Genomic DNA, 18,835 nt, shown 5'->3' on the forward strand with positions numbered 1-18,835 from the left:
AGAGCGGGCGCTGGCACTGGCTGCAGGAGCTCACCCGGTGGCTCACTTGGGGAAGGAAGCCAGATGGGAAGAAAGCAAGACACCCCCATGGGCCCCCGGGCTTGCCCAGCAATGGCTCAGACTGCTCTTTTCTGACCAAGGCTCCCCTCCAAGCAGTTTCATAGCAAATGCTGTGTAACAGGTACAGCATAGCATTGCTCCTGGATTAACTGAGGTCAAGGCCTACACCAGGTACCTGTGATAGAAGGAATTATAACCTAGGTTATTTGGACACCGTGTTAATTTGCTAGGGCTGCCATAATAAAATACAACAAACTGGGTGGCTCCAACAACTGAAATGGATTATCCCACAGTTCTGAAGACTGGAGTCCAAAAAGGAGGTGTCGGCAGGTTGCTTGTTTGTTCTGAGGACTGAGGGAAGGAGCCGCCCGGGCCCCTCTCCTCCTGGATGCCCATTTCCTGTTCACGTGGCATTGCCCCGTGTAAGTGTCTGTCTCTAAGGTTCCCCATTTAACAAGGACACAGTTGTATTGTTCAGCAGTCACCCTAACGACCTCATTTTAGCTCGATAACCTCTGTCAAGACCCCGTCTCTCAACAAGGCCAGATTCTGAAGCACAGGGTTAGGACTTCAGCATATGAGCTGGGGCAGGGGGTGGGAAGGGAGACACAGTTTAACCCACAACAGACACTACTGTGAAGTTTCGGTGGAAGGACCCCAGACACTCTCCTCTCCTCCACAGCGGCTTGTATAAGAGGCTGGAGTTAGCCTCGTGATCCACTCCGAGCAACATTATTGCGTCTTAAAATGGACATTTAAATGGCACTTTTATCAATGGAGGCTACTTCTAGAGAGAGGATTCAAAATGAACCTTGATTTTGTTAACTTAGGACAGTTTTGTTTTGTTTTTCAAGATTCAGGTAAAATCCTCATGTTCCAGAAACTTCTGATAAGATTCACTCCTACCTGACGATGACCATCCCCCTCCATGTCCCAGGTCAAGGTGGGAACAATGGGGTGGATGCAACGGGGCACCACATCTCAACTCAAAATAACAAAACACTTTCTAACAAGTGGAATCATTCCTCAGTGAACTGCTGCATGTCTAAGCATGATACCCAAAGCAGAAACCCCAAAATGAAAAGACTGATTTGACCAGATGAAGAAAATAAAACTAAAATAAATTTATAAGATGGGGAAAGTATTTGCTAAATATATGACAAAGACAAAAAATTATCATCCTTAATGTTCATTCATTCAATAATTTTCAATAATTATTTACTGAGCGCTGCTACGTATCGGACTCTGTTCCTAGGAGCGATGGTTACAGGGTGGACAAGACCCAATCCGGGTCCTCATAAAGTCAGCGTGTCAACCAGACCTACTCAACATGCCGGGGGGAAAGCAGATAGGAGGCATAAACAAAGATACAAATGCAGGCGGTAAAAAAGGAATTAAAACAATTAGGTAATCAAAAACACAAATTAAAACTATATATATATAGTTTTGAGAATTTGGCCATATATATGGCCAAATTCTCAAATTTAGTGGTGCTAGCAAGGATGCAGAACATAGACCTGCTCACAAACTTTTCTGGGAGTGGGTTTCAACAGCTTCTTAATGGAAAACCCCAAACTGTCCCCAACTTTAGCCTGAGCACATTTAAGTGCTAAAATATGCACTCCTGGGCTCCGCTGCAGAGATCCTGAACCCACGGATCCGAAATGGGATGCCAGAAACTGTCTTTTGATTCCTACCGGACACTCGACCGCAGGCTGTCCCCTGACCATACCTGGGCGCGGACTGCCATGATCACGGGCGGGGCCGGGCGAAGGGGCCAGCCACGGAACCGTGCGGGACTGACAATCAAGCAAAGGCTCTCGTGTTCAATTAGCCTTGATTAATTGATAGAAACATTTAACTGTAAGACAAAAAGTCTCAAGTGGATGCCATTGTAATTAGCCTAGTTATTAATAACACCAAACATTATATGCATGTCACTTGGGCAGCTTTGCCAGAAAGCTGCAGCTCTGCACTCGGCAGGGGACCGTGGGCTGTTCCCTGCAGATCCTGGGGGAAGGGACCGGCAGGGGGGACAGGCGCGGCACAGTAAGTAGGGCTGCCGTGGAGAAGGTACTTGCTTGTCAGTCACACCTGGGGGTGGATAGGTCATTGGCCAGAACGGGTGTGGCCACTGCAAGGGTCCAAAATTTGGGCTATTGAACCCCCTGAACAGGGTCACGCTCCTGACCTGCGGGCTGGCTCGCTCCTGCCTCCTGGCAGTGCTGGGCTGAGGCTGCAGGGAGCCTGGTGCTAAGGGGGACCCGGCCGCATCACCGAAGGGACACCTGGCACTGGCTTTGCTTTCAGCTTTCCTGAAACCCCAGCTACTCTTCTAGAAAGACTGGAACGGGGCTGTGGAAACGCAGGGATGTAATTCCACACAAATAGAAATCACTTATCCTCCCGTGTGAGTCTCAGAAAACTCTTTTCCTTGAGATATTGTAAGGACCCCGCCCCCAGCACCCGGTGGGGGAGAGGACACCCCAATTTCTCCGATAACAAAGTCATACTTGCTGCTTGTGGGCTTTGACACTGGGTCACACACAGTTCAGCTCTCAATATATTTATTCTCTTTGGCACGGCAATTCAACTTTAAAAAAAAATTTACCCTCAGAATATAATCAGGTCTTATTCAAAACGTTGGTAGATTTACAGAAATTATTTAAGAGCTCTGGATACGCAGAGAGGAAGAAGCTAATCTGGATAACTTTTCCTTAAAATGCTGGCTTGAGCGAGACCGCGCAAGGAAAAAGCACTCCACTTGTGTCCCACATTTGCAGACTTTGTTTTGCAAATGTTTGCTGGTTACCATGACAACTTCTGGATGTCTCTGTGTAAATGGGAATTTGGGAAGCTTATTTTTGAAAAAAATAATAGCGCGTTCTTTCTATCCTGGTAACTTGCTCGGTGCTGACAAATTACATTCTGACAGCTAGGTTGTAATCTAAAACATGCCTTTTTAGAGACTGAATAATAAACGATCCCCAGGGATTGACAGTTATTTTTCATTTATATTTTTATGTATTTGCTTTCAATGAATTCAAGAGATTAAACTGAAGTGCTAAGTACTTGCTATCCTTCTTTTTAAAAAAAAAATTGTCCTCACTCGAAAACTCTGACACATGTCAGTGTGGTTGCTGCACTTGTGGGAGGTGGCGGAAGGAAAGAACACAAGCTCTGGACCAGTCAGGCCTGGAGCCGAACCCTGGCTCTGCCACCTACCAGTCATGTGATGCTGGACAAGTGTTCTGACACTTTGAGCCTCTGCTTCCTCTGTAACTAAGAATCTGAAATAATATATAAATATATAGTATCTGCCACAATGTCAAGTCTATTAAACAGATTCTCAGTATAACCTGGTAGCTATTCTTACCAAAGGAAAACTGAAAACAGGCCCAGAAACATCCAAAACCTATTAGATTTGGTTTAAAGCACTTAGGCTTCCCACTGGAAAGCTGAATAAATTAAGAAACACAATGCACACCAGCACTATTTGCATTGGACTTCTTCAGGCTTCAGCTTATTAATAACGGTGTCATTAGATACCCCTCAGTACGTAATAGGGAAAGACTGCTGCGCTTTTGTAAGGCGGTGGAACATGAGACAAGCTGGCACAAGGGAAGCCTGAGGTCCTCAAAACTTTGTAATACTTTGAAAAGTTGTCGTCAGCTAAAGTTAACAAACTTAGAGAGCAATGGCCACGCTTTTAAGCTAATAGAGGTCACGGTATTTAAGGGCCAGGAGCCTCAACAACCCATTTCAGACGAGGGGACGCGGTTGTGAGGACAGGCAAAGCCATCTTTCGGGGGAGTCGCCTTGGGAGGAGGGTTGGCACTGGGGCAGGGGTAGGTTCTCCATGGTTTTCCAATGGTATTTCTTCTCTTTCCACATTTCATTGCTGGGCAGGACCTATCTAAATTCTGTGTTTCTTAAACTGTGTGAAGGAGCAGGATTTTTAACGGGGCATACTAAATCTTCCATCACCATACTCCTTAATTCTGAATCTGCCTTTGTTCCTTAACCTGTAATTATTGTGACAAATAAGACCCCCCCCCAGATGACCACGCGGGCAACATGTTGAAGCAAAACACAAATGCCAATTTTGTACAGCCAAACAAGATATTCTGAAATTAAAAACTATGTAAAGGTCTCCTGAAATGAAAGTAATAGTTTAAGGGTCCGTTATTATATGTGGCGTATAAGCTCAATTTATAGAAGTTAGTCTACTGAAAAGTACTGATGCAGAACCATAAAAAACACCACCACCACCAACAACAAAAGTAAGGGCCCAATCCCCAAACACATGTCAACACCGTATTTTTCAGTATCTGAATTTGGTTTCCATTTATCTATCTTGGACCTAAGGTAGTGCTTCCAGAGAGTGGAAATGGGCAGGAAAAGGGCAGTTGGTAGACTTTCTCAGCATGCTTAGCCTCCCAGCCTACTATCCTCCACACTGCTTGTTATCAGAGACAGAGAATCCGGGAGCACGGCTGGAGAAGGACACTGCCAGGGCTACCAGTAAGCTGCACATTTGGGGAACTGTTCCCGCACCACCACCATCACCACCGCCGCTGCTCCGTTCCTCTCCCCGCAGTGTCGCGGGATGACAGCTTCATGACCCTCCATCTCCAGCCAGCAGCTGGCTGAGGTCAGCGTCTCCTGACCAAGCCGGGGCAATCCTGGCCCCTGCCCTGGGTTCCCAGGTAAAATACAGGTGCCCAGTTAGGTCTGAAGGTCAGATGAACAACAAATAATATAAGTATGTCCCAAATATTACAGCGAAACGTACTCATATTGCACACAGTGGCAGGGTTCCCAGATCTGCCAACAACAGCTGCCAACGCAGAGGACACTCCCTGTGTTCCCTGCATTACTCTAAATGCTTTATAAATAACCATCCGCTGAATGCATGGAAACATATGGATATAGAAACAAATGCCAACACATGGATAATTTGAGATTAGGAAGAATGGATTGTGTATTTTTAAATTTCAAAATTATGCAAAAAAAATTCATATAATTAAGACATTTAATGAGTTGTCATTCATTAGCTGCAAACCAATTTGTATAAAATTGAAAAACATAAAAATTAAGAGTCTAGATGTTAGTTCCTGCCCATTAACCGCCTGAGATCTGGGGAAAGCCTTCTCACTTCTCTGGCTCTGGGTTTCCTGCTCTGTAACGTGAGAGTTAGAGGAGACCATCTCTAAGGTCGTCGCTGTCCCTAGAATTTCACTATATCTCCTGCGAATCCAGCTTGCAGGGAACAGGTTCTTACCTCTGCAATCATTCTGTTGGTGTCTCCTAAGAAGAGCAGATTCAGAGCTTCTTCCTCCGTGGTCGCCTGATGACGAGACAGGTTTTTCAGGTGAATGTTCTGATCAGGGTCCTCCAGTATTGTCACCTTCCTAGGGAAATGGGAAGCAACCTGAGCAAGGCACTGTGAGAATGGAAACAACTTGAAGTCTTTTTTTACAGGTTTAGTTTTTAAAAGCTGTATAGTATGATGTCTTGAACTTATAAAATCAAATAACACACGAGACAGCAGACAGTACTCGACTAGCATCAAACACCGACATCACCTTGACAGCACATCAAGTAGCTTTGGGGCTACAAAATGTGTCACAAGCTCCCAATTTAAAGCCACCTGTCTCTGCAGTCATCAGATCACTAAATCATCTTAAGATGCATATTATCACCGAACTAAAAATACAAATAGATGACCTTCTACCTATGTGTCAGGAAACTTGGCCACCTGTGTCATAATTCAGTTTCTTACATAGGTAAGTTTTCAACTCCTTTCCCCCTTTTGTTCAATTTCATATCACTTTCAATTTATAGGACATCAGAAATTGGTTAGCTCAGCAACTTAAACATGATGAAAAACGAGGCATCTGTCACCCCTCTAGGGGTCATTGCCTTGTCTAGTTTTCTTAGCAACGTGAATAAAAAAATCTCAAGAAGTCTTATAAAAGTTTTGGTTTGTCATTATTATTTTTATGTCCATAAGATGTGTTTCTGGATCCTGTTTCTTTTACAACATCCCTTTTCCTTCCATTACATACTTAGTCAGAGCCTTGGGGCTAGAATTACTTGCATCTATTACAACGGCCTTAACGGGCATCCCAGTGTCAACGCCATGTCCTCCCAGGCGCGTCCTAGCCCGGTTCCCGGGGTGGGCTTGTCCATACTCTCAAAGTCCTGTGGCACTTTCAGTGACTGGTCACAACTTGTCCAAGCTCCTCATTCTCCGCTTCAGAGGCCTACAGATTCGAGCAATGAGGTTACTAGAGAGAGTTCCCGCCAGCCTCTTGAGTCTTGTCTTGCGGACTTTCTTAAGAATTGTTGAGGGAAGGAAATCTTATAATTTACAAGGATTGCACTTGCTTGAACATTTGGAATAAAGGTTAATAAGTAAAGGTTGGTATCATCTGGCACTACGTCTCTAAAAGTATAATTTGCGAATAAATATTTGTCACTCATCTGTTTATAAAAACACACCTACAATACCTTAAAAATAAAAGTTTTACAAATACCATAATTTTCACCCTTCCCTTTTATAAGGAGGTTATCTGACTTTCAGATGTAATTTGTGGGCACTTAAAACACTAATCACAGGAAGAAAGTATAGCTCTCCCAGCACATCTGTGACCAATATGTCACTAATTAGGTAGCCCTTTGCCAAGTTTTGGACTCCTTTTAGTTTGCTTCAACATTACCGACTAAGATGGAAAAAGATCTCTTCCCTTAATGAAAACAAGTATATTTTATTTATTTTTCAACAAGACTCATAAGTAAGCTTATTAAAAAGGCTTAAGAGTTAAAAAATGCTTGGAAAACATGAAGGCATTTTTAACTGAAATGGATGAAGTGTGTTCTATTTTTAGGAGCCCCCTTTACTCATTAAATTTTATTTTCACCCTGATCCTTCTGAAGTGAGCAAAAAGACTTGGCTAAATTCAAACTCTAGGGACATAGAAGTTAGAAATCTTTCTGGCACTGAAAGGTGAACGAAGGTAAGTAATATTGGAAGGGAGATAAACGTATGAAATAATTGATGAGCTAGCACACACACCAAAAAAGGTGAGAAGAGAGTTCCCTCTTTTTCAACATGAAGATAAAGGGAATTCTCAGCTCTGAGGCACAGTCACCTCTGCTACATGTGGTAAGACCCGGACAGATATAGTACTGTTCTGTGCAAGTTCAGAAAAGGGAGAGGCGGGTGGCAGGACATGCTTCAAAGAGGAGGGTGGGTGCTCACACTCACTGGGCCCACAAGCGTGAGGGGCACCTGCGGCGTCGGATGTCACCCAGGTCTGCTCACCTGGGCTGCACTCGGGAACAGCCTGCGGAACTTAAGGCACGACAAACACTGGTGCCAGGTCCCCTCCTCAGAGATTCTGATTTGATTGTCCTGCGGCGTGGTCTGTGTCAGAATTTGTAAAAGCTCCAGGTGATTCTCATGTTCAGCCAAGGCTCAGAGCCACTGGTTTCATCTTTCATAACCCTTCAAGGTAGGCACATGGGGAGGAGGTTTCTGGTTCCTTCAGCTTCCTTTCCACCCAGCTCCACCCCCTGCCCAAAGGCGAAAGTCACTCATCTTCTTGGTTGTCACTGGAGTCACTCTTGAGCCACATCTAACTGGCAAGGTCACATCTTAAGAGCCTGTCGCCTCCATGCGAAGTTCCTTTTCTACCTCCCTGAGTGTGCAGCTGATGGTCAACTAAGCCACCCATTAACCACAACAATAACTAAAGTGCAATCGGGGATTCTGGATCTACCTAAACTGCCACAGGGTTTATATCATTGCTGAGTCAACCTAAGCGACACTAAGGACACATTATACATATATCTCTCACCATTATTTCACTGGGATAAAAAACACGGCAAACAAGCAACTAAGGAGTTCTGAGAGTGTTCACTTATTAGACAACCAAAATGGACTTAGGGTTTTATGTCTATAGAGTAATTAGGAGCATAAGGCAGATCGTGTTTGTGAAACGTCACCAGCGGCACTGGGCTAAGCTACCTTTTTCTTCTAAATGGCTCAGAGCCTTTGATCTCCAATGTGGCTACTTCAGAACGATTCTGCTTCTATATTTACTTCCAGGTGCCGGTCCAGCTTTGTCACTTTGCTCGGAATAAATGTGCACATGGCCCCCGCTTCTCTGTCTGGAGCTTTCGGCTGTCTTTCAAAAGGTAGCACTGCGCACTCCTCGGACTCCTCTGACACTACGTTTCCCTCACTGTGTTCTCATTTCTTGCCCATGGAGGTTATGAAAAGTAAATCAGAAGGCAGGTTGGTTTCCAAACTAGTTTAGCTCTCTCTCCGGGCCGGGTCCCTGCTTGGCTCTGAAGGGCTCCGTCTCTGGCACCCGCGTGGGTTCTTCTGCGCGGCACATTTCCCCGCGCTCAGGATCGCCCCTGCCAGCTCTCCTCCTCCCGTTCTGCCCTGGGTTCTGCCCAACCCCTTGGGCAGGAGGCTTTGGACTTTCCCTTATTGCCCTGCCTGCTCTCATGGAAAAATCTCTTTTTCACTAAGCTTCTAGCCAGTGTGTCAGCCCCAACACTCTCAGGCCTTTGCTCAGAGGAGCCCAGGCCCAGGCGCCCCGGCGCTGCCTCCTGCCTAGGTGGGCTAACCTGGGAGTGGGCATGTTTGGAACTGCCGCGGGCGGACGCTTTCCCAAAGCCGGAGGAAATAAGAACCATTCGCAAAGTCTCTCCTCAAGTCGCTGCCTTCCCTGGCCCTTTCTACCCCTCTCCCTCTCACAAATCAATAGCTATTTCCTGAATCCTTGGTCGCCACTCGATTCCGCCTGTAATTTTCCTGGGCTTGAAAGAGGGCTTTATTAGAGTTTCTTAAATAAACACCCCAATTCCAAGATGGAAACCCCCAAACTATTTATTTGATTCTTTTTGAGAGGGCCTGTGAGGCGTTTTTCCTACAAAATGTTTCTAAAGAGTTTAGATTTCAAACAAAAGTCACTGATAGTCTTAACTTGGACACCTAAGTGGAAAAGTCCTGCTAAGCGTGCTCCGTCTGCTTAATCATGAGGAAGAAACAAGCTTTGTGTTTTCTCTGTAAACAGAGAATCTTTTCCGTTGAGCTAAGTAGTTGGAATGCACAGGCCCTTTCTAACTGAAGACACGTAAAGGGCAATAGCCAAGCTCTCGTTCTCAGGAGCGGAGGCCATCAATGAAAGCACCTCCCCGCCCCGCGCCACCTCCAGAGCGCTCCACGCGCCAGCTTGCTGAGCAGGAACTTGGGGGGTCACTGCAATGAGCCTGGCTTCTCGTTTTCATGGTACAGACAAATGTTGCCATGGCGATTTCTTATTTTTCCTTCCCTACTTGCAAATGCCCCATGTGACTGTGCAGGCAGTGCCCTGCGCCATGGTGCCAAGTCCAGGGGGCTGCAATGAATATAAAGAGTTTGTATATTTATTCTGACAAACGTCTGTCAGAGCATCAGAGTAAAGCGTCCTCTAACAAAACCAGCATATGACCACAACTTTCCGGCAAATGGCAGGGGTGCCTTTTAATAATTCACATGAAGGTGCCTTTGGGACTAGAGATAGCCCTGTCTAGGTACCTTGACTCAGAGCAACATCAATAGTGGGCAGGCCTCAAGAAAATGTGAGGGGAACCACCAGGCTCTTCTAAATAACTAGATATGTTTCATATGTTGTAAACGCAGCCTCACTATTTATTTCAATAAAGAGAACATTCTCTGGTTCAGCGGTTTTCAACCTCCTTTTATATTCCACCCAACACACATTCTCAGGAGCTCTCAATGGTGAAGATTTGGGGAAAAGAGGAGATGTAAATTTTTAGGAGAAATATGTAAGGGAGGCCCCTAGGACCTCCCCTAAAATCTCCATACTTAAAACCCTTAGGACAGAGAATCCAGCTGGCTCTACCTCCTGGGAGTTCACCTGGCCTTCCCCCTTCTCCCTCCCCGACCCCCAGGGGAGTCACCTTGACCTTCCTCACTTCTAAGCTCCAAGGGCCCTTCCTTTGCCTCTATAACTTGTTTCCTCAGCCCATTTCTTCCACAGATTACTTCTTCTGTCTCTGTGATTTTCCAAATAGATGTTCTCTTACAGTTGGAGTCTGGGCTCTGAATTCTTTCCAAGCCGGAATTCAAGTATCGAGGTTGCTGAACCCAGGCATCACCGGTCTAACACCTGGCATGAGGTTCCTACCACCAACAGACAGAACATGATAAAAGTAATGGATATTTTTGCTATTTAACTACTATTGAGATATTTTGAAACCTCTAGTAGCCCAAAATTACGTTTTTTCTTTACAGTTTTATCTAACGTTACATCTTTTTATGGATAAGGAAGGATACCGTCAATCACATGACATTTTAGAAATTATTTAATTTAACCTGCTAAAAACACGAGGTTCTCTAGCAAATATTTAAGAAAAAATTATACTAATTTTCTACAATCTCTTTTAGAGGATAGAAGCAAAAGTAATACTTTCTAACCCATCCTATGAGGCCAGCATTACCCTAATACCAAAACTAGACAAACACAGTACAAGACAAGGAAACTATAGACCAATATTTCTCATGAACATAGATGTAAAAATCTCAACAAAATATTAGTAAATCTAATCAAATGATATATAAAAAGAATTATACATCATGACCAACGGAATTTATTTCAGGTATACAAAGCTAGTTCAACATTCAAAAATCAATTATATAATCCATCACATCTACATACTAAAAAAGAAAAATCATATGTCCATATCAATAGATTCAGGAAAAGCATTTGACAAAATCTGACACCCATTCATGATAAAAGCTTTCAGTAAACTAGAAATAGAGAGGAACATTCTCAACTTCAAAAAGGCTAGTACAAAAACCTACAGCTAACATCACACCAACTGGTGAGAAACTCAAAGTATTCCCACTAAGATCAGATATAAGGCAAGGATGACCTCTCTCACCATTGCTTTTCAGTATTGTACTGGAAGTCTTAACTGACGCAATAATGCAAAAAAGGAAATAAAAGCTATATGTATTGGAAGGAATAAATAAAACCGTCTTTGCTGACAGATGACATAATCACCTACATAGAAAATCTAAAAGAACTGGAAAAAAAAAGCTACTGGAACTAGTAAGTGATTATAGCAACATTGTAGAATACAAGGTTAATATACAAAAGCCAATTACTTTCTTATATGCCAGCAGTGACCAGCTGGCAATTGAAATTAAAAACAAAATGCCATTTACATTAGCACCTAACAAAATGAAATAATTAGGTATATGTCTAACAAAATGTGCACAAGATCTGTATGAAGAAAACTACAAAACTCTGATGAAAGAAATCAAAGAGGAACTAAATAAGTGGAGAGAGAGTCCATGTTCATGGATAGGAAGACTCACTATTGTCCAGATGTCAATTCTTCCCAACTTGATATGTAGATTCAATGCAATCCCAATCAAAATCCCAGTAAGTTATTTTGTGGATATTGCCGAAATAGGTCTAGAGTTTATATGGAGAGGCAAAAGATGAGGGATAACAAATGAATATTGAAAGAGAACAAAACTGGAGGACTGACACTGCTGACTTTAAGACTTACATAGATCAATGGAACAGAATAGAGAGCCCAGAAACAGACGCACATAAATATGGTCAGCTGATCTTTCACAATGGATCACAGTGGAGCAAAGGCAATACAATGAAGCAAAGAGGGTCTCTTCAACAAATGGTGCTACAACAACTGGACATCCACATGCAAAGAGATGAATATAGACACAGACTTTACACTTTTCACAAACATGAACTCAGAATGGATCATAGAGCTAAATGTAAAATGTGAAACTATTAAAATCCTACAACATAACATAGAGAAAAACCTAGATGACCTTGGGTATGGTGATGCCTTTTTAGATAGATACAACACTGAAGACACAATCCTTGAAAGAAATAATTGATAAGCTGGATTTCATTAAAATTAAAAATTTCTGTTCTGCAAAAGATAGTGTCAATAGAATTAGGAGATAAGCCACAGACTAGGAGAAAACATTTGTAAAGGACACATCTGATAAAGAACTGTTATCCCAAATAAATAAAGAATTCTTAAAATTCAACAATACGAAAACAAACAACCCAGTTAAGAAATGAGGAAAAGATCTGAACAGACACCTCACCAAAAAAGATACATAAAGAGCAAATAAGCACATGAAGAGATGCTCCACATCATATGTCATCAGGGAAATGCAAGTTAAAACAACAATGAGATACCACTCCACACCTATGAATATGGCCAACATCCGGAGCATCGAGAATTTGAGAGCCAGCATTTGAAAGCATTTTTATGATCTCAAAAAACCTGCACGTGGCTGTTTACAGCAGCTTTATTCATCATTTAAAAGACTTGGAAGCACCCAAGATGTCCTTCAGTGGGTAAACGAATGAATAAACTTGGTACATCCGAACAACGAAATGTTACTCAACATTACAAAGAAGTGAGCTATTAAGCCACGAAAAAACATGGATATTACAAGTGAAGGGAGCCGGACTGAAAAGGCTACATACTGTCTGAGTCTAACCACGTGACATTCTGGAAAAAGCAAAATTATGAAGCCAGTGGAGGGAAGGAGGAGGGATGACTAGCAGAGCACAGAGGATTTTGAGGGCAGTGAAAATACTCCGTATGATATTATCATGGCGGACACATGTCATTACACATTTGTCCAAACCCATAGCATGTACACTCCAAGAGTGAAACTCGAGGTGACTCCGGACTTGGGGAGATTTTGAAATCTTAACGAAGGTTCATTTTAGGTAACGAATGTGTCATTCTGGCAAGTGGTGTTGATAAAGAGAAAGGCAGGTGGTTTTGGGGAAATCTCTGTACCTTCCAATAATTTTGTTGTGAACCTAAAACTACTCTAAAGTTGTCTGTATATGATTTACTCCCTGTCTGAAAGGGAGCAAAACTGAAACAAGCATGGGATCAAGTCATTTAATGTAATGTGTCCTGCAAGACTCTAGGATGTCTGGAGCCGATGTGGAAACATCTTCATACCTTCAAGAAGCTGCGGCTTCTAACTACTTTGCTTTCATTGCTGTGAAAACAGCCATCACCGAAAACACTCAAGACAGTACTGGGAGCTTTTGGCCACTGCCATGGAAATGCAAAACCAAAAAGAGAATTACCTATGGCAGGTGAAGACAGCACAGCACTAGGTACAGTTGATGTGTAGGAAAACCAACATTTTTCTCAAAAATGGTTATATTTATTTATGTATTGGTTACTGCTACTTAATTATTTTATTATTTATGTGTTGGTTAATGTTATTTAATTATTTCATTGAGATTTAGCATATATGTGAAACATTCATTTATTTCCCACAAAGACAATGATGCTAAGTCAATATATTTCCTTAAGGTAATTTTCTTAAACATATTTTGCAGACTTGTGGTAATATTATAAATGTATTTATGTTATACTAGCATTAATATAGAGCATATTAATGATACACATAATTAATGATCATATGTTTTCTTCTACCATTCAGGATACAGGTGCAGGAAAGGAAACGAGGCATCGACATAGACTTCCCACCTGAATAACCGTGTGGCTCAGAGCGCAGGCTGCCTACAAGGCATCTGTCCTCCCTTACGCCCTAACTATCGGGCTCTGATTTTGTTTAGGGAATCATTTTAAACTATTAGACTTCCCCAGACTCCCTTGGAACCAGGGCTGGCCATGCGAGGTAATTCTGCCAACTCGTGCCTTTTCCCTTCCTCTTCTTTTTCCCTCTAGGAATGGGGATGGGACAGGGGAGGTAGGACACCCACTTTGCACAGGGACTAAAGCACCTGCTGAGAAAGGCTGAGCAGGATGATAGAAGCTCTGATGCATCCTGGGGCTCCCGCACAGCCCTGGCGCCACCTCCAGAACCCTCACCGTGTTCGGGGGGGGGGACAGGCCAGCTGGTTACGCCGCTGTAAGTTGGGGTGCTGTTACACGCAGCTCTTGGTTAATTTACTAACACAAAGCGTTTGATGCCACTGACTGAAAACCTTTCCCTCTTCATTAAACAATACCATGGCACAGGATCTGATTCTGGTTTATCTGCCCTTTCTTCTTCATTGCATAACTTTGAAGTGCTGTGACATGATTTCCTTATTGGAGATTTTACCTAATGTGACTATGTGGTGTCACAAGTCCTCCCTCATTTCTCTAGTTTTCAGACATTTCTTTGCTCTTTTGGTTGTGCATCCTTTCAGACAAACTCTGGAGTCATGTCGATGTTTTCTAAAGACTTTAAGGCTGCTCGTAATTTCACTGAACCTTGACATTAATGTTGAAAGAACTGACCTCTTCAAGGTATCCACACCTCTCATTCAGAACAAGATCAATAGCTTTGCATTTATCTTCAAATCTTTTACTTTTTTTTTTACCAAAAAATATACCATTGTCTTCACAAAGCCCCTGAACGTTTCCTGAGTATTTTACTTTCTTTTGCTATTGTAAAATACACCTATTTTGCCATTGTCTCTTCTAACTGGGTTATTCCTAAGGCTCGCTTCTTAGGCTGAGTTAGATATGAACTGAAAGACGACAGGTGGTCAGCCAGCCGGGATAGCACCAGTCAGATCTCCGGTTTATGACAACCAACTTGCATTTTGTAAAATGTCTTCAACTATCCTAGATCTCAACCTGAAAACGCAAGGTCAATTATAACTGGCTAAATGACACATAGACTAACTGCTATGGAAGTTTCAAAGCAGGGAGATTAATATGCTACCTGTGACCCTGGTCACCTGGTCCAGGTGATCCCTCTCACCATCTGTGACCTTGCCTTAGCTACCTAGATCTCATTCTAAAGGCTCTTCCCCATGTGTCCTCTCTAGGTCGGCTCAGCACTGCCCCCACCTCGGCAGCACTGCCGGCTCTTAGCTCAATCAGAGCTCTGGTCTTGGCATATGCCACTCAAGTTAGGAAACCACTGAAGGTCATGGGAGCAAAGGCAAGACACTGGTGAAAACAGACTGGACTGGGCTATGCAGAAAAGTTATTGGTTGCTATGGGCTCTACTCATGAGACTACCGAGCTCTAAGTCACGCCTTTTTTTGCATGTACATTCATTATTAGTTAGATGTTGAGAGCAGATGAGTTTTGCAGAAGTCTCTTGAGGGGATTCACATGCACACTATATTTTCCAACTAAATGATAAGTTAGTTAAAGATAGAATACAGTTTAAATTCTTTATAATGCCCCAAGAAGAGCTGAGATTCTTGCAATATAGTAAATGCTTGGTATATATGATGATGACTCTCCTGAAAGGCTGTGATAATTTCTTTCTCTATAGGTTGAGCTATAATAGTTAGATGTGTTTCCAAACTCCATCTATTCTTTTGAAGGACACTATATGCCTAAATTACTCAAAGCTCTCTTAGGTAATCCTATGGTTTTCCTTTATTTACTCAAAATTTAGAACAGATTGCAAAAATTGATGTAGCATCAAAATAAAGCAAACCAATGCAAAATTTTAAAAGTGCGTTTCACCTCTTATTCTCAGAAAAAGGAATTGTATGCATGTGTCTATATACAATATACAAAGCACGAGGAAAATGGAATTGACTGAGGTGACAGTGTCTTTCCTGTCACAGATACGCTTTCATATTGCAGATGAATAAATGAAAACACTGCCGCTCTTTTTCCCCATTCTCCTACACGTCACATATTAGGCAACTGTTGGTGAAAACTAACACCTGGGTTATGGACGGAATGTTTGTGTCCCTGCAAAATTCATAGGTTGAAGCTTACTCCCCAGTGTGGTGGTATTTGGAGGCAGAACCTTTGAGAGGCAATTAGGTTTTGATAGGTCATGAGGGTGGGGCCCCTATGGTGGGATCAGTGTCCTTATAAAAAGGGAGAGACCACAGCTCTGCTTCTCTCACCCATGTGAGGATACAGCAAGAAGTCAGCTGTCTGCAAGCCAGGGAAAGAGCTGTCCGCAAGGACCAAATCTGCCTGCACCTTGTGTAGACTTCCCACCTCCGGCACTGTAAGAACTAAGGGTCTGCTGTTTAAGCCGCCCAGTCTATGTGGCATTTTTGATGGTAGCCAAGCTAACTAAGACAACCTCCTAAGACATTTCTGATATTGAGAAAGATTTCTTTCAATTGTCCATTCCGAGTGGGGGATGCCAGCCTCTGCCTTGTTAACTACTCTAGTAGAAGTGAGTTGTTTTCAGGCGGGACAGGCTCCGTGCTCCCTCTGCCATGGTCACTGGCAATGTTCCACTCCTAGGCATACATCTCCGGCCCATCCATGATGGATCACTGGCCACTGGTCACTTGTCCAGATCATCCTGCAAGACAGCACCCCAGCTTCTTAAAGAGGTTGCATCTCAGCTGTGTTAGTAGCTGACTCAATTGAAGAAAAGACTGAAGTTAGTTTTAACTCTGGGATCTATGCTCAAAGGCCCAGAAATCTCTTCAAATGCTCAGTGGGGCCAGAAAAATAACACAAACATAAAGTGGAATGCTATTAACAGGCAGGAACAAGAACCAAAGGACACACGCTTCAGCTAGAGGCACTAACTTTGCAAATTTTAATCAGAAAATGTCTAGGCCAAACAAAGCAGCTGCGGGGCTGGTGCGAGCAGGGTCCGGAGCATAAGTGAAGGCCTGGCCTTCACACAGCGTCCTGAGGCTGGCGGGAAGCGGGTGAGTGGGAACAGGAGGGAGGCAGGAAGGTGAATGGACTCCTGTCTCAGTGTCCATATTCTCTCTGAGCTAAGAATATAATCGGTTTCCAAGAAAACTGGGGCAGGTAGTACTTGATCAAAGAGCCAGAAATCTCATATAATTACCGTGAAGACTGGGGGGAAAGGGCTGGACACATGAAGGCGTTGCTAGCAGGCTCGGGTCCCAGCTGAGGTGGACCACATCAGGTGGAGTTTTTCTTCAGCCATCTCCAAACTCCCAGGTTGAAATTAGTGTCCTCCCTTGTTCTGCCCTTAGGGAGCCCAGAGCAGCTTATCACTTACTGTGTGAGATTGAAATGATCGGTTTATGAGTCTGTTCTACTGCACTAGAGTCCTTGGAGGGCAGGAGCACTGCAGAGTGGCTGACACACAACAGAGAGCTGAAATGGACTCAAAGCTTCGGCTCACATGAGAGGCTCTGGAGGCCTGAAGAAGCCCAGAAAACCAGTCTGCTCAGAGCTCAGATGGACACCAGGGCACAGCACAGATCTCCCTGACAAATGCACCAGTGTTGCCAGCCCTGATGTCTGATGGACTGAGTTTGATCCTGGTCTATATATGGCAGACAGGGACTCTTGGGGAAATATGACTTAACGGGAACCTGTGTAGTCATGTATAAACCATGGATTATGGCATCTACTTCTTTAAATGAGATGATGCATGTAAGGTCCCCAGCAAAGACTAGCATATCCAAATATATGCTGTCTACAAGAGACCCATCTCAGAACAAAAGACTCACACACGCTGAAAAAACACTCCTGGAGGACTTAAGGTAGAGATCGACAGCAATACAGTCATACTTGGGGACTTTAACACCCCACTGACTTCACTGGATAGATCTTCCAGACAAAAAAATCAACAAGGAAACAGTGACTCTAAATGACACACTAGATCAGATGGATTTAATTGACATTTACAGAACATTTCACCCCAAAGCTGCAGAATAGGCATTCTCCTCAGGTGCACATGGGACAGTCTCAATGATAGACCACATGTTAGGACACAAAACAAGTCTCTACAAGTTCAAGAAGATTGAAATCATATCAAGCATCTCAGACATTTGCACCATGGAATACTAATCAGCTGTAAAACAAAGGCTCCCTTACCCTTTGGGACAGCATGGTGGGACCTGGACAGCATTATGCTAAGCAAAATAAGCCAGGCAGGGAAAGACAAGTATCACATGATCTTACTCATATGTGGACTCTCATGAACAAAATAAACCAATGAACAAAATAGATCCAGAGTCATGGAAGCATGGAACGGACTGCCGAATCTCAGAGGGAAGGCAGGGGTGGGTGGGTGGGGAGAGATTAACATAAGAATTTATATGCATATATGCATAACCCATGGACACAGACAAGAGTGTGGTGAAGGCCTAGGGGGAGGGGACCAATGGGGGAAAAAGGGGGACATTTGTAATACTTTCGACAATAAAGATAAATTAAAACATAAATAAATAAATACCAGCATATGAAGGTGCCCATCTCCCTCTTTGAGAGGCTTTCCTGGTATCTTCTAAAAGAACTTTCCTGGGTGGATGAGGGAAGGGATTAAGAAAAACCACCTGCAATAGAATCACCCGGGAAACTTATTCGAGCATATTTCACATTTAAATTTTCCAAAGGTGAAGGCCAGGGATCTGCATTTTCCACAATCACTGCAGGAGAACCTTGTACATAGTTACATTTCAATTAACTGGGTTAGCAATTCTGCCTCTCCTTATTACTCCCTCCCACTGACACTTAAATGGCCCTAACAACCTCCCACAGTGCTCTGGGGTCTCCCCGACTCCCATTTATTCCAGTCCTACACACTGCTGGCTGATTTTTCTTCTTAAAAGCAGTTTCAGTTATGCTATGCCCTGGAATAAGTCTCTGAGGGCTACACCTGGCCTGTCAGATCTTGCATTCATCTTTCCAGGCCCGATGTTCTCGCCTGCTCCCTCACGGGGTTCCAGGCAAACAGGTCTGCTCACTGCCACAGAACAAGCCGTACACTTTTCAACGTCCCTACCTTTGT

General features: G+C 43.4%; 1 protein-coding gene across 1 annotated transcript in view; it reads right to left on the reverse strand.

The window, feature by feature from the left end:
• The window catches only part of KIF6 (kinesin family member 6), a 338,850-nt gene that overhangs the window by 239,452 nt on the left and 80,563 nt on the right, over positions 1–18,835 (reverse strand). Inside the window, exon 6 of the mRNA XM_087817374.1 lies at positions 5,345–5,474. Coding sequence (XP_087673500.1) covers positions 5,345–5,474 — 130 coding nt within the window. The remainder of the gene's footprint in view (positions 1–5,344; positions 5,475–18,835) is intronic.

Source organism: Miniopterus natalensis, chromosome 5 (genome assembly GCF_054644295.1).
Source record: "Miniopterus natalensis isolate mMinNat1 chromosome 5, mMinNat1.hap1, whole genome shotgun sequence".
Classification (NCBI taxonomy): Eukaryota; Metazoa; Chordata; class Mammalia; order Chiroptera; family Miniopteridae; genus Miniopterus; species Miniopterus natalensis.